This window comes from Zea mays, chromosome 2 (assembly GCF_902167145.1).
Source record: "Zea mays cultivar B73 chromosome 2, Zm-B73-REFERENCE-NAM-5.0, whole genome shotgun sequence".
Classification (NCBI taxonomy): domain Eukaryota; kingdom Viridiplantae; phylum Streptophyta; class Magnoliopsida; order Poales; family Poaceae; genus Zea; species Zea mays.
Window position 1 is genome coordinate 194,401,185 of NC_050097.1, and position 24,154 is coordinate 194,425,338.

The 24,154-nt window shown below is 54.0% G+C and overlaps 1 protein-coding gene and 2 long non-coding RNA genes across 3 annotated transcripts; all 3 read left to right on the top strand.

Moving 5' to 3' along the window:
* The first annotated feature begins 163 nt into the window (after positions 1-163).
* Positions 164-15,169, top strand: LOC103647525 (thymidylate kinase-like). The gene is made up of 3 exons (XM_008672051.4): positions 164-298; positions 402-461; positions 14,905-15,169. The coding sequence occupies exons 1-3, from the start codon at positions 194-196 to the stop codon at positions 15,040-15,042; spliced, it is 303 nt and encodes a 100-aa protein (XP_008670273.2). The 5' UTR covers positions 164-193; the 3' UTR covers positions 15,043-15,169.
* A 337-nt stretch (positions 15,170-15,506) lies between these two features.
* Positions 15,507-16,307, top strand: LOC109944055 (uncharacterized). Its single transcript, XR_002267319.1, has 2 exons — positions 15,507-15,674; positions 15,757-16,307. It is a non-coding gene; the product is annotated as an uncharacterized lncRNA (long non-coding RNA).
* Positions 16,308-19,962: 3,655 nt separating this feature from the next.
* LOC103647528 (uncharacterized) lies at positions 19,963-20,251 on the top strand. Its single transcript, XR_562890.2, has 3 exons — positions 19,963-19,997; positions 20,072-20,147; positions 20,232-20,251. It is a non-coding gene; the product is annotated as an uncharacterized lncRNA (long non-coding RNA).
* Positions 20,252-24,154: the final 3,903 nt, after the last annotated feature.

A 24,154-nucleotide genomic window follows, 5' to 3' on the forward strand; every position in this document is an offset into this window, starting at 1 on the left:
TTTATTTGTAATTCAACATGTGCTGAGATTTTTATTGGCTGCCATACTCTCTCTAGATGCTTTTTTTAAATGAAGTTCATAGGTTTGCAAAAGTAAGTCACCAGTTTTTAAAAATTAAAGATGTGATGGGTTTAGTGTTCGAGATGCTGTAACTATGAATCTGTTGATTTGGCTTGTCACTTCCAGAGCTTTGATGGAGAGCAAGCTACTTAGTGGAACTACTCTCATTGTAGACCGCTACTCCTATTCGGGAGTGGCCTTTTCAGCTGCTAAGGGCCTTGACATTGAGTGGTGCAAGGTGAGCTGCGTGCCATACGGATGAATAATGACTTGCTCTCTTTCATTCATGTCAATATATAGCAGCAAACTAAGAAGTGATGCCTATTTATCCTCTTTTCTAGGCTCCAGAAAATGGACTTATTGCTCCAGACCTTGTAATATATCTTGATGTACAGCCAGAGGTACTCTATTTATACTCACTTAGCCTATTCCAACATGACAGTGTTTTAGTTTCTTTTTATGTTTTTCACGAATTTGACTTCTGCTCCATTGCTTAGACTTATACACAGATGATGGCCACTGTTTGCCCTTAACCCAATCAACAGTCCGCTATTTATTTCTCTTTTGGAACACTGAAAACAATCCACTTGTCGGCGTTTCGAGACCGGGGGGTCCCTGGGCCGACGAGTGAAATGTCGCCGCGTGCCCCAGCCTAGATGGGTCTGCGCGAGGCCGAGCGCGAAGGGGGGGAAGAAAGGCAGCCGGAGACGGGCGTGAGAGAGGTGGAAATCCCGCGGCCTTCGTGTTCGTCCCGCGCCCAGGTCGGGTGCGCTTGCAGTAGGGGGTTACAAGCGTCCACACGGGAGGGGGAGCGAGCGGCCTCACGCGAGCGCCTGTCCCGTCCTCTTCCCCGCGCGGCCAACCCTCTGTAAGAGGGCCCTGGTCCTTCCTTTTATAGGCGTAAGGAGAGGATCCAGGTGTACAATGGGGGGTGTAGCAGAGTGCTACGTGTCTAGCGGAGGAGAGCTAGCGCCCTAAGCACATGCCGTCGTGGCAGCCGGAGAGGTTTTGGCACCCGGTTCGTGTGGTGTCGTGGCCGTCGGAGGAGCGCTGGAGCCTGGCGGAAGGACAGCTGTCGGGGCTGTCGAGTCCTTGCTGACGTCCTCTTGCTTCCGTAAGGAGGCTGAGAGCCGCCGTCATCACAGAGCGTGCGGGGCGCCATCATTGCCTATATGGCGGAGCGAGCCAGATGGGACGCCGGTCTTGTTCCCCGTAGCCTGAGTTAGCTTGGGGTAGGGTAATGATGGCGCCTCCTGTCGACGTGGTCGGTCCGCGCCCTAGGTTGGGCGATGTGGAGGCTCCTCCGAGGTCGAGGTCGAGTCTGTCTTCCGTGGCCGTGGTCGAGTCCGAGCCCCTGGGTCGGGCGAGGCGGAGACCTTCGGCTAAGGCCGGGGCTGAGTCCAAGCCCTGGGGTCGGGCGAAGCGGAGTTCGTCGTCTTCTGGGGCTGATCCCAAGTCCGAGCCCTGGGTCGGGCGGAGCGGAGTTCGCCGTCTTCCGGGGCTGAGCCCGAGTCCGAGCCCTGGGTCGGGCGGAGCGGAGTTCGCCGTCTTCCGGGGCTGAGCCCGAGTCCGAGCCCTGGGTCGGGCGGAGCGGAGTTCGCCGTCTTCCGGGGCTGAGCCCGAGTCCGGGCCCTGGGTCGGGCGGAGCGGAGTTCGCCGTCTTCCGGGGCTGAGCCCGAGTCCGAGCCCTGGGTCGGGCGAAGCGGAGCTTCCTATGGTGCCTGAGGTCGGGCCTGACTGCCTGTCAGGCTCACTCTGTCGAGCGGCACAGCAGTCGGAGCGGCGCAGGCGGCGCTGTCCTTCTGTCAGGCCGGTCAGTGGAGCGGCGAAGTGACTGCAATCACTTCGGCTCTGTCGTCTGGAGGACGCGTGTCAGGATAAAGGTGTCAGGCCACCTTTGCATTAAATGCTCCTGCGATCTGGTCGGTTGGCGCGGCGATTTGGTCAGGGTTGCTTCTTGGCGAAGACAGGGCCTCGAGCGAGTCGTAAGTATGTTCGTCGCTGGAGGGGGGCCTCGGGCGAGACGGAGATCCTCCGGGGTCGGCTGCCCTTGTCCGAGGCTAGGCTCGGGCGAGGCGTGATCGAGTCCCTCGAATGGACCGATCCCTGACTTAATCGTACCCATCAGGCCTTTGCAGCTTTATGCTGATGGGGGTTACCAGTTGAGAATTAGGAGACTTGAGGGTACCCCTAATTATGGTCCCCGACAGTAGCCCCCGAGCCTCGAAGGGAGTTTTAGCACTCGCTTGGAGGCTTTCGTCGCACTTTTTTGCAAGGGGACCAGCCTTTCTCGGTTGCGTTTTGTTCCGGTGGGTGCGCGCGAGCGCACCCGCCGGGTGTAGCCCCCGAGGCCTCGGAGGAGTGGTTTGACTCCTCCGAGGTCTTAATGCCTTGTGTATTGCTTCGACTGGTCTGGTCGTTCCCTCATGCGAGCTGGCCGTAGCCTGGGTGCACGGTCGGGTTCCAAGTTCTCGGGCTGGTATGTTGACGCTGTCAGCGGTTTGGCCGGAGCCAGGTTTGCGAGAGCAGCCCCTGAGCCTCTGCACAGGGCGAGAGGGCGATCAGGGACAGACTCGACTTTTTTACATACGCCCCTGCGTCGCCTTTCCGCAAGGAGGGGGGAAAGCGCCATGTTGCCCTCGGTGGGCGCCGAACATGGCGTCTCCGGTGAGCTGCTGGCGGGTAATCCGAGCGGACGTCCGTGCCCCATTTGTTAGGGGTCGGCTAGAGGCCCGAAGGCGCGCCCAAAAGTACCTACGGGTGATCTGCCGGACCCGGTCCCCTGCCGACGGGGTCTGAGGGCTCGATGCCTCCCTCTGATGGGATTCCGTTACAAGATCGTTCCCGCTGGTTTCAGAAATGTCCTAGGGTACCTCGGGAGCATAGCCCGAGCCTTGGTTATGTATCGAACGTACCCATGGTCATCCCTCGCTCTGTGTCTGAGGCGGCTGTGAACCCTTCGAGGGCCAGCCTACGAACCCCTGATCAGTAGTGGGCGCGGAGCCCGAGTGGCCTGAGGCAGCCGTTGAACCCTTCTGAGGGGCCGACCTTTGAACCTCTGACCAGTAGTGGGTGTGGAGCCCACGTGCTCTGAGGCGGCTGTTGAACCCCTCCGAGGGGCCAGCCTTCGAACCTCTGATCAGTAGGGAGGCTCGGAGCCTGTTTCCTTCACGGAGAAGGGTCCTTTTCGGGGTATCCCCCTTTCCCGGTCCCTGTTGTAAGAGAGAGAAAGAGGAAAAGGAAAAGGACACGAAATCGAATGACGCGGCGTACCTTTTTGACGCGGTCATTATGGCGAAGGCGAAGCGTCGCTCGCATCCCCTGCCAGAGACGCCGCCTGTCCCGCCGCGGAGTTAATGCGACGGGGCGAGTGGTTCGCGGGGCGGCCGTTGCGCGTGCGCGAGTCGTTCGAGGAACGGGACACGGGCGCGCCGTCTTCACGCCGTGAGAGAGGGTTCTCTCACTGCCCCAGGATGAGACGTAAGCCTGGCTGACGACGTAACCGCCGCTCCCGCCCGCCTGCCACCGCCATCACTACCGGCCCGTTTTTGGCCGTATTGACCATCGCGCCTGGCTGGCACTGCTGGGTTGTAAGCAGGGTTGCCTCGAGTCGCGGTACTGGTTCCGCAGTCGAGGAGGCGTGGCAGTGGTGCGAGTGGAGGTGCAGTTGCTTGCACGTAGCGACCGGCGCGCCGGTTGCATGACGCGTGGGCGTGGGCGTGGGCTTCCATGCAGGGCGCGTTGGAAGTCGGAGAGGTGCGCCCACGTGGCGCGGTTGCATGCCGCCTGCATGGCTGCCCGCCCTTTCGTCCGCTGGTCCGGGCAAAAGTGGAGAACTGCTTGTAACCGCTGGGCGGTTGCATGCACTGCGCGCTACGGTTTGGCTTCTTCTGATCTGGGCCGGCTTGCATGACGTGTGGGACCCAGCCCCCGCGCCGTAGGGGGAGGACCTTGGAGCGTGTTGGAGAAGACTCAGCCCACGACGGCTGGGGACGCAAGTAGGGAGAGTCGCCTTTAAAAGGAAGGTGACCCCCTTGAAAGGCGACCATGTCTTCGCGCTCCCTTATGCATCGTGTCTTTCCACCCTCCGAGCCCCCAGATGGGGGATGCCCGCAGTCCTTTCGCCTTGTCGTCGGAGGAACGCAACTCCGTGGGAGTCGGTACCTTTCAGCCATCGTTCGGCTTCAAGGATTTTCATCAGTCAGCCCGGCTGCATCCCCTCGCCGGTGGTCACCCAAGACGGTGACCACCAGCCCCTGGGTGGGGAGAAGCAAGCCGGGCTGCGATCTTGGTCCCACCCTCAGCTTCAAGGATGTTCATCATCCTCGCTGGGGTGGAGGCCGGGCTGAGCCGGAGCTCTACCTCCCGCGCGGTTTCGTGGGTCAGCCTCTCCTTCATCGTTCGAGGGAGAGGGCGCTCACTGGCCCTGCGAGAGGGGCGGACTTCGACAACACGGGGCTGGTCGACGGCGGGCGTCGTCAGCCTCAGCGCGTTGGACTCGCCGGCTTGGCTCCCGGTGCCCCCTCCTGCCGCGAAGGTGGTTGTCGCGCCGTGCGCACGGGAGGACCGCCCAAGATGTCGCGCGCAGCCAGGGCGGCGTTCGTGTTCTGGGGCGGTCCTGCCTTTGCACCGGTTCGGCGCCTCCACGCGGAGGTCGGTGCCCCACTCGTCCGGGAGGATCTGAGTGGGGATCTGCCGGAGGGCTGACGGCCCCTATCGTTGGTGCCGAGGTGGAGGCGGCTCGAGAAGTCCCCGTTGCCGACGGGATCACCGCCACCATCCGCGCTTCGGGCCTCCGGCTCTTTGTACTTGTCCTCGCCCCTCGAGCGTCGGCGTAGGCGAGGGCAAGGTTGCAGCAGCGTCCGCCCTGAGGCCATCGCTGCTGCAGTTCGGCCATCCGGAGCGGGGGCCGTTGTCGTTGGTGCCGGAGCGGGCGACGGCGAGCCGCCCATCGGTCTTCTGTTGCTCCGCAGGTCCCCCCCATCGAGTGGGGTTGTTCGCACCTGCGGAGGCGGAACCGGAGTTCCGTTTGTAATGGCACTTTGAATGCCGGTGTTTTTGTTCATTGTGGCTGTCGAGGCCTGAACATGTATGTATTTTTGGCACGAAGCCGTGTTTTTTCCTCATTTTCGAGCACTAAGACTCGCCTGTTGGTTGTCTAAACCGCTTCACCAAGCGTGAGTCGCCCCGTGCAAAGGTGACGAGTGAGGTATCCGTATCCCGGAGGCATAAGAGTCCCTCGGCTCGGTCGGCCTTGCTGTCTGAGGCTTCTCTTGCTTAGTTAAAGGAACCCCTCGGCCGCTCTTCGATGAGCCGAAGCCAGGGGTAGCGGTGTCAGCGCGGACAGAGGCAGAGTTGGCTCGAAAAGAAGACTTGGTCGGCCGGAGCCTGGCCGGGTCGTCCGTTAGCGGGACCGACGCCGGAGTTGATCTGCCGAGGCCTCGGGCCGGTCTGATGTCTTCGAGGGACAGCTGGCCGAGGCCTCGGGGTGACCAGCCGAGCCGCCTGCTCGAGCCGGATTCTTGGAGGAGACCCGGGCGGCGATGGCCCGGGCGTGATGATGAAGTCGTCCTTCAGAGTGGAGACCCTCAGACCGTGTCGCCGTCGGAGGCTGGGTCGGACCTCGTCGAAGGTGTAGTTGACGCCGAGGGTGCTGCCGCTCCCTTCAACCGTCAAGATCCGAGCCTGCAGGATCGGATTATCTTGTAGCGTGTGTTTTCTGCGGCCGCCGAGGCCCAAACACACCCTCGTCGTGTTGTAAAGCTGCGTTTCTTTTCCTCTTGTTTCGAGTATCTGGACTTTTTTGTCGGTAACAGAATTGTCTGTGCGAGCGAGAGTTGCTTCTCACGGAAGGTGATGAGTGAGGTATCTGTATCCCGGAGGCGTAGGAATCCCTCGGCTCGGTCGGCCTTGCCGCTTACACGCACTCTTACCCATCCATAGGGTTCTGTCACCGACGTAGTCGAGAAGGCTCGAAGAATCGCTTCGGCAGAGGAGTTTTCGAACGTGAAGACTTGTTCGGTCCGCGGAATCACTTATCCGAACGTGAGTTACTTATCGCAGAAGGTGATGAGTGAGGTATCCGTATCCCGGAGGCATAGGAGTCCCTCGGCTCGATCAGCCTTGGCTGCTTGCGTGTACTCCGTCGTTTTCAGGATCCACTTTCGAAGTAGTTGAAAAGCACGAGAGACATTCTGGCAGAAAGGATCTTTTTTCGAGGAAAATTTCGACGCAGAGGGGGTACCCCCCTTTTAGCCCCCGAGGGAGGGTCGGGCTTTGCCGAGGCAAGGCTGACCCTTCCTTGATGACTAAACTTTGCGTGGAAGCGAGGTATATGAACAACTTGAAAACATCTTAAGGGTAGAAGCGACGTAGCTGTTGGATGTTCCAAGCGTTGCTGTAGACCTCGCCTTGACTGTTGGCCAGCTTGTACGTTCCGGGCTTCAGAACTTTGGCGATGACGAACGACCCTTCCCTGGGAGGCGTGAGCTTGTGCCGCCCTCGGGCGTCCTGTCGCAGCCGAAGCACCAGGGCGCCCGCCTAGAGGTCTCGGGACCGGACCCCTCGGGCGTGGTAGCGTCGCAGGGACTGCTAGTACCGCGCCGAGTGTAGTAAGGCCTTGTCCCGAGCCTCTTCCAGCTGGTCCAGCGAGTCTTCTCGACTAGCTTGGTTGCTTTGATCGGCATAGGCCCTCGTCCTCGGGAAACCGTATTCTGAGTCTGTGGGCAAGATGGCCTCGGCCCCATAGACTAGAAAGAACGGCGTGAAGCCCGTGGCTCGGCTCGGCGTCATCCTCAGACTCCAGACCACCGAGGGGAGTTCCTTCATCCATCGCTTGCCGAACTTGTTGAGGTCGTTGTAGATCCGAGGCTTGAGTCCTTGTAGAATCATGCCGTTGGCACGCTCTACTTGCCCATTCGTCATGGGGTGAGCCACGGCGGCCCAGTCCACCCGGATGTGGTGATCCTCGCAGAAGTCCAGGAACTTTCTGCCGGTGAACTGGGTGCCGTTGTCGGTGATGATGGAGTTCGGGACCCCGAAGCGATGGATGATGTTGGTGAAGAACGCCACCGCCTGCTCGGACCTGATGCTGTTTAGGGGTCGGACCTCGATCCACTTGGAGAATTTGTCGATGGCGACCAACAGGTGCGTGTAGCCCCCGGGTGCCTTCTGCAAGGGGCCGACGAGGTCCAGACCCCACACGGCAAAAGGCCAAGTGATGGGTATCGTCTGCAGAGCCTGAGCAGGCAGGTGGGTCTGCCTTGCGTAGAACTGACACCCTTCGCAGGTGCGGACAATTCTAGTGGCGTCGGCCACCACCGTCGGCCAGTAGAAACCTTGCCGGAAAGCATTTCCGACAAGGGCTCGAGGTGCTGCGTGGTGGCCGCAAGCCCCCGAGTGTATCTCTCGTAGGAGTTCCTGACCTTCGGCGATGGAAATGCATCGCTGGAGGATGCCCGAGGGGCTGCGGTGGTAGAGCTCCTTCCTATCTCCCAGCAAGACGAACGACTTGGTGTGTCGCGCCAACCGTCGAGCCTCGGCTCGGTCGAGGGGTAGCTCTCCTCGGTGGAGATATTTCAGGTACGGGGTCTGCCAGTTTTGATTAGGCGTGACCCCACTTCGCTCCTCCTCGACGTGCAGTGTCTCGCCCTCAGGGGCCGAGGGTACCTTGGGCTGAACCAAGGGTACCTCGGGCTGAGCCAAGGGTGCCTCGGGCTGAGCCGAGGGTGCCTTGGGCTGGGCCGAGGGTGCCTCGGGCTCGGGCGTGTCGTTGATCTTGACGGAGGGTTGATGCATGTCTCGAGAGAAGACGTCCGGGGGAACCGTTGTTCGCCCCGAGGCTATTTTAGCCAGCTCATCCGTAGTCTCGTTGTAGCGCCGGGCGATGTGATTGAGCTCGAGCCCGTAGAACTTGTCTTCCAGGCGCCGAACCTCATCGCAGTAGGCCTCCATCTTCGGGTCGCGGCAGTGGGAGTTCTTCATGACTTGGTCGACGACGAGCTGCGAGTCACCGCGAGCGTCGAGGCGTCGGACCCCTAACTCGATGGCGATGCGCAACCCGTTGACCAGGGCCTCGTACTCAGCCACATTGTTGGACGCCGGGAAGTGGAGGCGTAGCACGTAGCGTAGATGCTTTCCGAGGGGCGAGATGAAGAGCAGGCCTGCGCCCGCTCCTGTCTTCATCAGTGACCCATCGAAGAACATGGTCCAGAGTTCTGGCTGGATCGGATCTGTTGGGAGCTGGGTGTCGACCCATTCAGCCACGAAGTCCGCCAAGACCTGGGACTTGATGGCCTTCCAAGGGGCGAACGAGATTGTTTCTCCCATAATTTCCACTGCCCACTTTGCAATCCTACCCGAGGCCTCTCGGCACTGGATGATCTCCCCCAGGGGGAAGGATGACACAACAGTTACCGGATGAGACTCGAAGTAGTGTCGCAACTTCCGCCGCGTCAGGATCACCGCGTACAGCAGCTTCTGAACTTGTGGGTAGCGGATCTTGGTTTCGGACAGTACCTCGCTGATGAAGTAGACTGGCCTCTGAATGGGCAATGCATGCCCCTCTTCTCGTCTCTCGACCACAATCGCGGCGCTAACCACCTGAGTGGTCGCGGCGACGTAGATCAAGAGGGCTTCTCCGGCAGCGGGGGGCACCAAGATGGGCGCGTTCGTGAGGAGCGCCTTCAGGTTCCCGAGGGCTTCCTCGGCCTCAGGGGTCCAAGTGAAGCACTCAGCCTTCCTTAAGAGGCGGTACAGAGGCAGGCCTCTTTCGCCGAGGCGCGAGATGAAGCGGCTCAGAGCCGCAAGACATCCCATGACTCTCTGTACGCCTTTCAAGTCCTTGATGGGCCCCATGCTGGTGATGGCTGCGATCTTCTCCGGGTTGGCTTCGATGCCCCGCTCGGAGACGATGAACCCTAAGAGCATGCCTCGGGGCACCCCGAAGACACACTTTTCGGGATTGAGCTTCACGCCTTTCGCCTTGAGACACCGGAATGTCACTTCAAGGTCGGAAAGGAGGTCGAAGGCTTTCCTCGTCTTGACTATGATGTCATCGACGTAGGCCTCGACCGTCCGGCCAATGTGTTCGCCGAACACATGGTTCATGCACCGCTGGTACGTCGCGCCCGCATTCCTCAAGCCGAACGGCATGGTGACATAGCAGTACATGCCGAAGGGTGTGATGAAAGATGTCGCGAGCTGGTCGGACTCTTTCATCCTGATTTGGTGATACCCTGAATAGGCATCGAGGAAAGACAGGGTTTCGCACCCAGCAGTGGAATCCACGATTTGATCGATGCGAGGCAGAGGGTAGGGAACCTTCGGACATGCTTTGTTTAGACCAGTGTAGTCTACACACATCCACCATTTCCCTCCTTTCTTTCTCACAAGCACAGGGTTGGCAAGCCATTCGGGATGGAATACCTCTTTGATGAACCCTGCCACCAATAGCTTGTGGATCTCCTCGCCTATGGCTCTGCGCTTTTCTTCGTCGAACCGGCGCAGAGCCTGCTTGACGGGTCGGGCTCCGGCTCGAATATCCAGCGAGTGCTCGGCGACATCCCTCAGTATGCCGGGCATGTCCGAGGGACTCCACGCGAAAACGTCGGCGTTTGCGCGGAGGAAGTCGACGAGCACTGCTTCCTATTTGGGATCGAGCTCGGAGCCGATCCGGATCTGCTTGGAGGCGTCGCTGCTGGGGTCGAGGGGGACGGACTTAACCGTCTCCGCTGGCTCGAAGTTGCCGGCGTGACGCTTCACGTCTGGCACCTCCTTAGAGAGGCTTTCCAGGTCGGCGATGAGGGCCTCGGACTCGGCGAGGGCCTCGGCGTACTCCACGCACTCCACGTCGCATTCGAACGCGTGTTTGCACGTGGGGCCGACGGTGATGACTCTGTTGGGGCCCGACATCTTGAGCTTGAGGTAGGTGTAGTTGGGGACGGCCATGAACTTCGCGTAGCATGGCCTCCCCAGTACCGCGTGGTAGGTTCCTCGGAACCCGACCACCTCGAACGTGAGGGTCTCCCTTCGGAAGTTGGAGGGCGTCCCGAAGCAGACGGGAAGTTCGAGTTGTCCGAGGGGCTGGACGCGCTTCCCGGGGATGATCCCGTGGAAAGGCGCAGCGCCTGCTCGGACCAAGGACAGATCGACACGCAGGAGCCCGAGGGTCTCGGCGTAGATGATGTTGAGGCTGCTGCCTCCGTCCATGAGGACCTTGGTGAGCCTGACGTCGCCGATGACGGGGTCGACAACGAGCGGGTATTTCTCCGGGCTCGGCACGTGATCGGGGTGGTCGGCTTGGTCGAAGGTGATGGGCTTGTCGGACCAGTCTAGGTAGACTGGTGCCGCCACCTTCACCGAACAGACCTCCCGACGCTCTTGCTTGCGGTGCCGAGCCGAGGCGAGCGCCACTTGCCCACCGTATATCATGAAGCAGTCGCGGACCTCGGGGAACTCTCCTGCTTGGTGATCTTCTTTCTTGTCGTCGTCGCGAGCCCTGCCACCCTCCGCGGGTGGCCCGGCCCTGTGGAAGTGGCGCCGAAGCATAGCGCACTCCTCAAGGGTGTGCTTGACGGGCCCCTGATGATAGGGGCACGACTCCTTGAGCATCTTGTCGAAGAGGTTGGCACCTCCGGGGGGTTTCCGAGGGTTCTTGTACTCGGCGGCGACGACAAGGTCCGCGTCGGCGGCGGCGCGTTTCGCTTGCGACTTCTTCTTGCCCTTCTTCTTGGCGCCGCGCTGAGTTGACGCCTCGGGAGCATCTTCCGGTGAGCGGCCCTGGGGCTGCTTGTCCTTCCGGAAGATGGCCTCAACCGCCTCCTGGCCAGAGGCGAACTTGGTGGCGATGTCCATCAGCTTGCTCGCCCTGGTGGGGGTCTTGCGATCCAGCTTGCTCACCAGGTCGTGGCAGGTGGTGCCGGCGAGGAACGCGCCGATGACATCTGAATCGGTGATGTTGGGCAGCTCGGTGCGCTGCTTCGAGAATCGCCGGATGTAGTCCCGGAGAGATTCTCCCGGCTGCTGTCGGCAGCTTCGAAGGTCCCAGGAATTTCTGGGACGCACGTACGTGCCCTGGAAATTGCCGGCGAAGGCTTGGACCAGGTCGTCCCAGTTGGAGATCTGCCCCGGAGGCAGGTGCTCCAACCAGGCGCGAGCGGTGTCGGAGAGGAACAGGGGGAGGTTGCGGATGATGAGGTTGTCATCGTTCGTTCCACCCAGTTGGCAGGCCAGCCAATAGTCCGCGAGCCACAGTTCCGGTCTCGTCTCCCCCGAGTACTTTGTGATAGTAGTCGGGGGTCGGAACCGGGTCAGGAACGGCGCCCGTCGTATGGCACGGCTGAAGGCCTGCGGACCGGGTGGTTCGGGCGAGGGACTCCGATCCTCCCCGCTGTCGTAGCGTCCTCCACGCCTGGGGTGGTAGCCTCGGCGCACCCTCTCGTCGAGGTGGGCCCGACGATCGCGGTGATGGTGCTCGTTGCCGAGGCGACCCGGGGCCGCAGGCGCTGTGTTGCACGTGCGCCCGGTGTGGACCGAGGCTTCCCACATGAATCGGGAAGTCGCGGCACAATGTTCCGAGGGGTACCCCTGCCTCCGGGAGGCGGAGCTCTCGGCCCGTCGGACCGCGGCGCCCTCCAGGAGATTCTTGAGCTCTCCCTGGATTCGCCGCCCCTCGGTGGTTGATGGCTCCGGCATCGCGCGGAGAAGCATTGCTGCTGGAGCCAGGTTCTGGCCGACCCCACTGGAAGAGGGTGGTGGCCTCATCCTGACATCGTTGGCGATGCGGTGCTGGATACCCTGGGGTAGATGACGCATTTCTCCGGTCGGAGGTTGGCCCGTCCATTCCTGCCCGACGTCCCGGCGGATCGGCTCAAGTGCTCCTGCTCCCTCGTCGAGCCTGGCCTGCACCCCGCGGATTTGCTCGAGCTGTGGGTCATGACCCCCCACCGGAACGGGGACCACAGCTAGCTCCCGTAGGATGTCAACGCGTGGCACAGGCCTAGGGAGATCACCGCTCTCCAGCATACCGAGATGGTTGCCCTCGGAGGGACCCCCTAGATCGACGTGGAAACATTCACGACTTGGGCCGCAGTCCTCGTCGCCGAGGCTGCGGCTGCCGTCGGAACAGTCGGAAAGGCAGTAGTCGCACGCGGTCATGAAGTCCCGCATGGCACTGGGGTTACCAAGTCCAGAGAAATCCCAACAGAAGTCGGGCTCGTCATCTTCCTCGGACCCCGAGGGCCCGTAGGTCGAGACGTCCGTCAGCCGGTCCTAGGGTGACCGCATACGAAACCCCAGAGGGTTTGGACTCGCCTCTACGAGAGCGTCCACCAAAGCGAAGCCGCTTGGCGGGTCGAGGCTGAATCCAAGGGGCGTGAGATGGGAATCGGTCGGTACCTCTTGGTCGACGGGTGGTGATGAAGTCACGTCAGGGACTGACTGCACCGTCGTCTCAGGTACGAGGGTGACGTCCAGCAAGCCTTTCGCGAGCGTGCTGGCGTCGTCCGTTTGCTCGGAATTGGCGTGTCGCGGGGAGACGGCGCTCGTCTTCGTCTCAAACGCGAGGTCGATGCCCGACGCGCCCCCTGTTGGGGCGCCGGCGCCGTCGACTTGCTCGACAGCCGACGAGGGGCCGCCTCCTGCTTGGCCTTGGTTGCCCCGCCTCCTCCTCCATCGGCGGGGCAAGCTCGAATGTTGTTCTTCCACCACGCGGGGAAGACGTCGTCGATTCCGCCGCCGGCGGGCGGGCTGTCGGCCGCCATTGTCGCTGTCGCACGGCGGGGGAAGGAGTATCATGTCGTAGTTGTCGTCGAGGGACATGAACTCAAGACTCCCGAAATGGAGCACCGTCCCGGGCTAGAGAGGTTGCTGGAGACTGTCCATCTAGAGCTTGACGGGAAGCTATTCGTCAACACGCAGCAGGCCCCTACCTAGCGCGCCAATTGTCGGCGTTTCGAGACCGGGGGGGTCCCTGGGCCGACGAGTGAAATGTCGCCGCGTGCCCTAGCCCAGATGGGTCGGCGCGAGGCCGAGCGCGAAGGGGGGAAGAAAGGCAGCCGGAGACGGGCGTGAGAGAGGTGGAAATCCCACGGCCTTCGTGTTCGTCCCGCGCCCAGGTCGGGTGCGCTTGCAGTAGGGGGTTACAAGCGTCCACGCGGGAGGGGGAGCGAGCGGCCTCACGCGAGCGCCTGTCCCGTCCTCTTCCCCGCGCGGCCAACCCTTTGTAAGAGGGCCTTGGTCCTTCCTTTTATAGGCGTAAGAAGAGGATCCAGGTGTACAATGGGGGGTGTAGCAGAGTGCTACGTGTCTAGCGGAGGAGAGCTAGCGCCCTAAGCACATGCCGTCGTGGCAGCCGGAGAGGTTTTGGCACCCGGTTCGTGTGGTGTCGTGGCCGTCGGAGGAGCGCTGGAGCCTGGCGGAAGGACAGCTGTCGGGGCTGTCGAGTCCTTGCTGACGTCCTCTTGCTTCCGTAAGGAGGCTGAGAGCCGCCGTCATCACAGAGCGTGCGGGGCGCCATCATTGCCTATATGACGGAGCGAGCCAGATGGGACGCCGGTCTTGTTCCCCGTAGCCTGAGTCAGCTTGGGGTAGGGTAATGATGGCGCCTCCTATCGACATGGTCGGTCCGTGCCCTAGGTTGGGCGATGTGGAGGCTCCTCCGAGGTCGAGGTCGAGTCTGTCTTCCGTGGCCGTGGTCGAGTCTGAGCCCCTGGGTCAGGCGAGGCGGAGACCGTCGGCTGAGGCCGGGGCTGAGTCCGAGCCCTGGGGTCGGGCGAAGCGGAGTTCGTCGTCTTCTGGGGCTGAGCCCAAGTCCGAGCCCTGGGTCGGGCGGAGCGGAGTTCGCCGTCTTCCGGGGCTGAGCCCGAGTCCGAGCCCTGGGTCGGGCGGAGCGGAGTTCGCCGTCTTTCGGGGCTGAGCCCGAGTCCGAGCCCTGGGTCAGGCGGAGCGGAGTTCGTCGTCTTCCAGGGCTGAGCCCGAGTCCGGGCCCTGGGTCAGGCGGAGCGGAGTTCGCCGTCTTCCGGGGCTGAGCCCGAGTCCGAGCCCTAGGTCGGGCGGAGCGGAGTTCGCCGTCTTCCGGGGCTGAGCCCGAGTCCGAGCCCTGGGTCGGGCGAAGCGAAGCTTCCTATGGTGCCTGAGGTCGGGCCTGACTGCCTGTCAGCCTCACTCTGTCGAGCGACACAGCAGTCGGAGCGGCGCAGGCGGCGCTGTCCTTCTGTCAGGCCGGTCAGTGGAGCGGCGAAGTGACTGCGGTCACTTCGGCTCTGTCGTCTGGAGGACGCGTGTCAGGATAAAGGTGTCAGGCCACCTTTGCATTAAATGCTCCTGCGATCTGGTCGGTTGGCGCGGCGATTTGGTCAGGGTTGCTTCTTGGCAAAGACAGGGCCTCGGGCGAGTCTTAAGTATGTTCGTCGCTGGAGGGGGGCCTCGGGCGAGACGGAGATCCTCCGGGGTCGGCTGCCCTTGTCCGAGGCTAGGCTCGGGCGAGGCGTGATCGAGTCCCTCGAATGGACCGATCCCTGACTTAATCGTACCCATCAGGCCTTTGCAGCTTTATGCTGATGGGGGTTACCAGCTGAGAATTAGGAGACTTGAGGGTACCCCTAATTATGGTCCCCGACACCACTTTATGATTCTAAAGTATAGTAAGCCAGGAAGTATGGGGAAGAACACATTTTGTTCAGCAAATTTCTTTGGCCACACTTCTATAATGCTAAATGTTGTCTGTGATGTTAAACATGTTACTCGACAGTACCATGTAATATATGCTACGCTCACTTCAATAGTATATACATATATGTATTATCCTCGGGCTTCATGATTGTCAATGCTAATCTAATGTTACAGAAAGCGGCTGAAAGAGGAGGCTATGGGGGTGAGCGATATGAAAAGATAGAGTTCCAAAAGAAAGTTGCAGAGCATTACCATTCACTCTGTGATTCGACATGGAAGGTAACTCAGTTTCTGCAAGAATCACCAAGATGAGGTCCTTGTATTTGCTTGGCCTCGTGCCAACGACTCAGGTCTTGATATGTGCCAATCAAGGGTCTGGAATTGCAAGTGAAACAGATTCAATACCTATTTTGTTCAGTTTGCACTTTGCAGTGATATTAGTGGAATGTCAGAGCTAATGTTTCTGTGAGCAAAATAGAAGCACCGAACAAAGAAATTCATAGTGTGTGTGCCACTTGACAACCTAATAGATCTCGGTTTGCAAAGTCCACAAGTTCAGCCTTTTGCATGTGTCGGTCACTGGTTCAGCCTGTAAGAGAGTTTGAGTCTCCAGATGTGAATAAACCCCCTGTAACACTATTTCTTCATATTGAAATTTACCGGGAGCTGAAAAAAGGTAGCTTCTAATTCACTTCATGCACAGAATCACTATGTGCAGAGTTTATCGTAGAGAATCTTAGGGAATCAATTTCAGTCAGAGAATCATTTCACACTTTTGGTAATAAGCTATTTTCTATAATTATATTGTAACCAATTGTTATTCTTGCATGGACACATCCAAGATTCTTGGTCGACAAATTTGATGTTGCTAAGAAAGCATGTCTCAATTTTCTCGATAAGTTTAAGGCGTCAGTCATTACTGGTGAACAACTCTGGAGACAAAGGTGCTACATTCTTTCATCTGCTATGTCATAATAAATTTACCTGTGTGCCACTCATGTCTTACATGGACTTACTTTATTGCAGTTGTATAAAGGATTAGCTGGTCAGTTGATGGATATTGTTGTGAATGCAGTATGTTTGATTTCTGTTGTAGTTTTTCTGTGAAAGGTTTCTATACCTATCCATTTCGAAGCATATTTGAAGTATGAAACTGTTATAGGCTTATAGGTTCTGTGCATCTGCAATTCAGATGACTCAGTTGATCAGTTGTATGTTAGTAGCGAACCCCTTACATTAATTCATGGGATGTCGTAGAAACAAATAGACTTGTGATCCGGATATAACATACATCTTTTTATCGAACCGCGATTACATTGACTCAGTTGATCTTTTTATGTCCAACGGAGACCCCTCCAAAAGCACCAATACGTTGTGGGGTCCTAAGGCGCAGTAGCAATGGGAAGAGAGGCAGGAGAAGGCCAAATTTGAGATGGGGAGAGGTAGTAAAAGGAGACTTAAAAGGATAGAATATATCCAAATATTTAGCCTTAAATAGGACTATAGGAGTGCATACACCATAGGAAACAGTTATACATGTGCCTGAATCTTGACTTGTGATTTATGTTGGGTTTCAACTATAACCTACCTGAACTTTGATCGACATCAATAAGATTTTCTTCATATTGAAATTTTCCGGTGAGTCTAAACTTGTCGCAACATAGATGCTCCCTGTAACTACTTTTGCATGCGTCGGACGTGGAGAGTTTGAGTCTCCAGGGAGTTTGTAACTATGCTGCGACAAACTTTGTATATTAGTTTAGTGACTTATTAGTGAGGCTAAACTTACTGATACAAACTTTAGACTCGCTAACCTGTATCCTATTAATGTTTTTCCGGTGAGCAGCCGCCCTCGGCTTTCCCTCCCCTCGTTCCTTGCCCTGTGCACTGCTCGGTTGTTTGGTGGCCATTAATTTGCACGCTACCAAAAAATCACGCAGCCCTCATGCTTTCTGGCTCATCCCCTCCTCCGTCGTTAGGCTTGCCGCACAGCGGCTTTACACTGTTTCGACTTCGCCTCCACGTTCGCGACCGCGCGCGATAGACCAAACAGCACGAGTAAGGGCCGACTGAAGTCTCGACGGCGAATCGGATTCCACTCGACTTGGATTCCAAACAGCGCGCCAATAGCCATCCGTGACATTCAAATCCCTTGTCCCGGAACACGAGCAGAGTTGCAGAGCGACAGGGAGGTTGCTGGTCGCCCGGCTTCCAACGCCTCCGCCATCCTCGCCCCGCGCATGTGCTTCGGTAAATACTGTTGAGTTTTTTTACTTTCGCATGTGCTTCGGTTCTTGGCAGAGGTGATTAGCTGATGGTGATCGTCTACCAAACTAGGCCGCATATATCTAAAACGCGCCAACGCAGAAGACCATGTGTGTACACTGAGACACGACAGGCCAATAAACATAGTATCGTTAGTCAACGAAATGACAAGGCAGAGGAGTGCTAATAGTTAAGAAAAAGCATGGAGAAGAGCGAATGCGAATATAGGATCATGCGAAGTTTAACATATCGCAGGCTCCAATGCAAGAGTTTCTTCACATACTTACCCGATATACTAGTTGTAGCTAGCACACAACTGCTAGCTTAACAGTCCAACGAGCAAAGTGGGATGCTATTTACCACTGCAGAGCTTACACACAGTTTGCAATTGCATAATAGTTGTTTGCTTGTCCGCCGTCGGCACTAGCGAAACATCTGTACGACCGTATCCTCCGTAGCAAGGCCACTTCAATCACTTACATCGAAGTAAACATCTCGACCCGTTCACCGTTCTGGGAAACAAGGGGGTCCAGGATGCCAATCCACGTGCTGTAGTCGATGGGCCATCCGCCCCAGGCTCGAGGAAACCGTTCACAAAGAAAAACGACGTGCCAAAGACTCCCCTCGTGCACCCATACTGAATCATAACAAGAAAAGGTTCGGGAGTCGGGGCAGTTTCATCAGCAAAATGAGCAAAACTCAAGGTACTAATCCTTAGAGCTTCCAACGCTAGCATGGCGCAGAAGGGGAAAGCTAACCTTGAAAGAAACTCTCGCTGCCGAGTCTGTCTTCCCATCGCTGAAGCCCGACAGAAACTTGGATACTGAGTTACCAACAGTCTGCGCAGCCATCCTCGCTATCCGTCGATGGAAAGGGCGCCATTCCGCGATAGCCCCGGCCAACCTCGCTCCCACTCTGCGACCCGTCGATGGAAGGGCGCGGATGCCCCCGCAGCCGCCCTCACCCCACGATCCTCACCCCGCGCTCGCTATCCGTGGATGGAAAGGGCGCCATTCCAGGATGCCCCCGCGCCAACCCCCGCCATCCTCGCTCCCACTCTGCTCTCCGTAGATGGAAGGGCGTGGATGCCCCCGCAGCCGCCCCACCCCACGGTCCTCGCCCGCGACAGCCCCGTGATGCTCGCAAACTATTTTTGTTGTGCACAGCAAACATCATATATGCATAAAATTGTAGCTAAACTATACTCATGGTGAAGGTTCGCCCGCGACAGCCCCGTTTCTGAAGGTTCGGCTTCATGTTTGTTGTGCACACCTGTGAATCAATACTACCACATCATTAGGACACAAATATAGAATAGCATAAAGTTTCATCGACTATGTTTGCAGAGTGAACAAAAAAAAGAATCAAGTTGCATAAAATTGTATAACAAAAAGATGCTACAGAACAGTACCCAAGCAAATCATTCTGTGTATTAATTTGTGTCACTCACTCACCTTCAGATCGATCTCGTGTCTGGGTTCTTTTATGCATGTTCTCATGTGTGCTCTGTGTCAGCGTGGCAGCCACACCAACCCCCATCCTGCTCGGCGCTAGGTTTCTGGAATGCTGCCAATAGACAATTTCATTTGCTGCACCGGAGACGAACCCATCACACCCATGTATCTCCTAATACTCTATAGTACCATGAATAGTGAAGGAAAAAAAAGCTAATACATTATTACAAAAAACAACTTGGTCTTGGTTCATTTTCTGACATGAAAGTAACCTGTTTGTTCTCGTAAAGATTGAAGCAATCATGTGTCATTTTTTTATTTTGTCCACTCTATTAGTTCAGAGATGGCTCCGTGATTTATTTATTAATTTATTATGCATCTAATAATTTGTTATGCATGTTAGCTTACTATCCTAAATCGTCATTTATTTTTTCCACTAACATGGCAAAGCATGGACACTAGCGTATCTTACTTTATGAATGTAGGTTTTTGTCCCGAGAATGGAATCTCTATCCGTAGGCTTGTGTCATAACAAGCAAAAAATCGGCGGCAACCGCAATAGTTCCGAAAGGTATTATAATTTTCTTAGTTCTGTATGGATCAATTTGTTTTTTATTGTAATAACTAATTTTATTTTTATCTCACGATTGTTTGCTCTAGACTATATTTGCACACAAGGTGATCTTGCCCTCATCGATTTTATTAAGGAAATCCCTTGTGAACCAAGGGTAGAAGTCGTGCTTATTGATGATGCCTTTGTTGAAAGAAAGTCGATGGAATGTTTATTTCAACCGAATGCATATATAGGTGACGAGGTAATCCATGCTTAGTTTTAAAATTTGGTGACCTTGTTATGTATAGGTTTTTTTTACTCACCCTGGTATTTTTAACCACAACTTACACACTTGCAGGTTATAGACTGTTATATAAATTTGATAAAAACTCAAAAGCATCTAAAGTGCCGATCTGGAGGTCGCGTTCACATAGAAAATGCTTTCCAGTTTAATTTCTTGAAGCGAGATGGCGATGTTGAAATTAAAACAGAGGAGCTATATCCAATTGAAGACATGACACAAATATGTAGCGTTGAACGAAGGGTGTTACTTTACCTAGACCATGACATGGTACATAAGAGTTTACAATCTAAACAAAAAGTTAGTGTGTACATGTATTTTATTCTTATGCAAGTATTTATAACTGTTTTTGTAGGTGTTTATTCCGATAAACATCCGAGAGACGCACTGGTATCTTGCCGTGATCCATGCAATAAATATGGAGATTCAAGTTCCGATTCACTTGGTACTTCACAAGACCGTAAAGACCTCACTGACTCTGTGAGTATGCACAAACTCAACAATTATGAATTCACTATTAACTTATCTCAATCTCTAATTTTGTTTTACAATATATAAAGATTAAAGGTCTCCAAAGACAAATTGATATGATATCTCAACGTAAGGAGTTAAAAGACCACAGGTGGCCAGACCTCCAAGTTGCTTCTTGGCCGCTCAGAGAAATAGACATGGGATAAGCAAAGCAGACAGATAGGTATGCCCTAAAATCTTCTTTACCAATTTTTTCATTCATACTAATCTTTATGTTTTTATTAATGTATATTGTAGCTCTTCATGTGGCCTCTTTCTTTTGAACTATATCGAATACTGGACAGGGGATGAACTGTCTGACAGTTTTACCCAGGTATATTATTACTACTATGACATATATGCACATCTACAGTCAGTGTTACATATATAATGCTAAATAATTATTTCTTATTTGTAGGATGACATGTCACACTTTAGGAAAAAAAATGGCTGCTATATTACTATCTTCAGACCTGAATAAGAGAAGGGGGTGTCTGTTATACAAAAATGATAAAGAAGTTGACTCTGGAAGCCCATCAGATGTTGAGATATTAGAAAATTCAATAGATTCTAAGAAGAGGAAACTACTCCACGTGCTTCATGATAGCGAAGTAGTGTATGAAGATGAGGAAGGCCCTATTACTCAAGCAGACTTGCAAAAGTGGTTCGTTGATGATTGGGATAAAAGAGCTCCTGTAAAAGTCTCTAACGATGGGTGCACCAATGACTTTTTAATGGTTGGTCTTTCCACAAAGGACATGCCAGTGACCAAAGCCGATTCAATAGATGTTTTATGTGATTATATCATGGCAATAGAAGACGATACGACACTCGAGTAAGTGCTCATTTATTTATCTATTTTATGTATATCAACTACTTAGATTCTTGGTATAGACTTTCGTCATGATACATTACAGGATGACATGGGTGCGAAGTTTCAATCCTTTTAAGATAGAAATCTCTGTCAAAGACCTGCAAAACATATTAACGATAAATCAAGATATGATTCTAAGATGTTTTGACATGGTTGTTCGGCTGCTTGCCAATAAAGAGTCACGTAGGCCGAAAGGAGAAATCATAAATAATAGAAAGCAATATATGGACATGCGTTTCTGGGTAAGTTTGTTTCCAATTATTAATGTATTAATATATAGTATATCTACATCTAATCCTCATGTGGACATGTATATATACTGTCCAGAGAATGGTTGGCTTTGGTAAACTTCCAAAGTACCATCAGGACCCTACAGCAGAAGAGTTAGCAAAAACACTCGATTGTTGGCCATCAATGAATTATTATATCACGGGTTGTAGATATGTAAGTATGTGTTCATTTCGAATGTATTTATAAAGGACACTTCTTTGCAATCCTAATGACTGATATTTTGCAGGTTCTTATGCCATGGAAATTCAACGGATGTCATGCCCTTTTCGTAATAGATCATGTTAAAAAGCATGTGACTTTTATCGACTTTACACCGACTCAAGATTGGTGTAAACACATGCCATACAAGATGTTTGCGGAAGCGATTATCATGGCCTCAAAGAAATATAAGATTGCTTACAGCAAGAAACGTTCTGGATGGGCGGAGGATATCTTTAAGTGGGAACATACCATTCAGACTGGTGTTCCAATTGACTTAAGAGGGTATTTTCTAAGTACCACCTTATCAGCAGTTTAAATTTTTCCTACGATAATCATTGTATAAAACATAGTTGCCCAAACATTATATTATAGGTTTAATACCAGCTACCTCGTTCTACAAGCTATGTCCATGTGGGGAATGACAGACGAATGAAATTTGTTGGGGTAAGTGTAGTACGTTCGTTCTATGTTCAAAACATATATTACAGATATCTCTTTTTACAAGATAATATATTTTGTTCTCTTATGTCTTTGTCTGTAGGATGCAAAGATTGTTCGAAGGAACTTTGTGATTGATCTGTTAAGTTATGAGGATAATTCGTGCCGATATGTCATCCCTGCAAACATACAACAGAGACTTATCGATATCGCTAAAAAGGATTAGCTGATTAGTGTGATATTGATAATGTTTGCCACACGGATTTTGCATATTATAGTAATATTTGTCGTTCCGTATTAATGTTTCATACAAATCTTTTACTTCTGTCGCAACGCACGGGCACATATCTATAACATACAACAGAGACATGTAAGTTATCGTGTTTTAATTCGGTTCCGTTGCAACGCACGGGCACCCTACTAGTGTGACATAGAAGGTGCATATATAGGGTAATTATTGTTTTACGCCTAGCGGTGGTAATGGGCCATTTAATTTAGCCTAGTAAATTTAAGGATCGAATCAAGTTAGAGCCGGATCATAAAACAATACAATTTTAAACTAACAAAATTAAGGAACTTGTTGATTTATGAAGCAAGTATTAGGGCCATGATCCATTACCACCCCTATTTACGCCCCGTTGGTTGGCCGGATTGATTCTCTAATTTTTATATGAACTTTAATTAACTGGAACGATTTTAGGTTTAATTTGGGACAAACGAATAAGACCTTAGAGTATCTCCAAGAGATCCTTAAAACCCTCAGCCCAATCCTTATTCTAGGGAAAAAAGAAAATTTTGTCTCCAACAGTTTCCTATGTGGCATCCGTAAAATACCGCATACGAAAAAATTCCCCTCCACGGCGCAAACCTTCGCCGCCTCTGGAGCTCCCAGTCGAGGTCTACACCGTTCCCACCTTGCTTCCACCGATTCGCGCCAGTCCGGTTGTAGCGTTCGTTTGAATTCACGCGAAAGGGTGTTGTGCTGCTCTCTCTCTCTCGCCTTCAATATGCTCGCTGGCTCACCGTCTCTATCCACGTCCAGAGATCATCCTATGGCGCTGCGCTCTATCGGCTATCGCCTTCAATATAAAGGTCCTCCCGTGTCGGACGCCTGGGTCTCGCATCTTCACCTGTCCCCATGCACCTTGTTCTTCCTTATTTAGACACGGTATGCTCTGATCTGTTAATGTTCGACGACTCATGATGATTTGATAATTGGAAGCAAGGTTTGATCTTCATGCGTCTCCAGTAATCTTGCAACAAAATTCGTAGGTGGAGCACTCTGCCAGATGCAGTTGTTTATATGTGCGTTTAATACTTGGTCTTATCTATTGAGAACTGAGATAATATGGCGATTGTTTTCAGTAGCTTACACATACTACCTCTAGATACGGTAGTGGTGTGCCTATGCATTTAGATTTTTTAAAAATCTTGGGAGCTGTTGGGGATGGTACCTATGGATTGGAATTAAGAGATTTAGGGAGATCCTAATTCCCTTGTATTGAAAGATTTATTTTTGGGATCTCTTGGAGATGCTCTTAAGAGCTTTTTTAAGGTGCAGCTGCACCCCTAATTTCAGTATGAATGGATTCGTCCAGGAGAATACCGTATCGTTAAACTATCACAACTAGGGTTGGATATCGAGCTGGCTCGACTCGACTCGACTCGTTTTAGCTCGTTATGATAACGAGCCAGCTCGACTCGACTCGTTAACAAAACGAGCTAAAGAAGCTGCTCAGCTCGACTCGTTTATCAGCTCGAGCTAGCTCGATTAGCTCGTGAGCCAACTCGATATCAAAACAAACACAAAGCTGAAAATTCATATAATCACTTTACAAAATAGAAACTAGCTCATTCAATCAAACAAACAAAAATATTTGGATACTTCCACTCAAACTGACAAACATAGGATCAAATTTCTCCCAACATGTCGCCGACTTCTTCTTGGATGCAGGGTCTTTGTGCGCCTGCTCACAGAACTGGAGCAAGAACTTTGTCGAGGTTGCAGTCCTGGCAGTCGCCCTTCCCCTTTGTGCACCTCCGGCTCCGGATCTTGGGCCTACATGGCGACAAGCCAACAACGGGAGACTGAAGTCACCGAACTGGAGGAGGAGGGGATGCCCGCTGTGGCCTCGGCATGCGGTGGAGCGCGCTGCTGAGCTTGCACGGCAAGCGATTGGAGTTATGGACCGTGGACGCCTAGCCGGGGACGGATGGTGCTATGGCGGGCTGGCGGCGATGGTGGACTGTCGAGTGGCGACTGCGGCATGACCAGTGACGCATGAGCTTGAGTGACGGCGTCAGCATTAACAGTCTAGGTTTTTGATTTAGGACTGGGAGTTGTCGAACCCGAGTTGGCCCTTGGCGGCTTGACCAACGTCTAGTGACTGGTTATCTGGTGCCCTAGTGGAGACTCCACCCGTACGGGAGTGGGGCTGGGCTTGTGGCCTGGGCACCTGCCGCCTGGACATTTGGTTTGGGCCTGGACATTTGGTATGGGTCGCAATGATTTGAGCATGTGTCTATGTTGCTGTGTA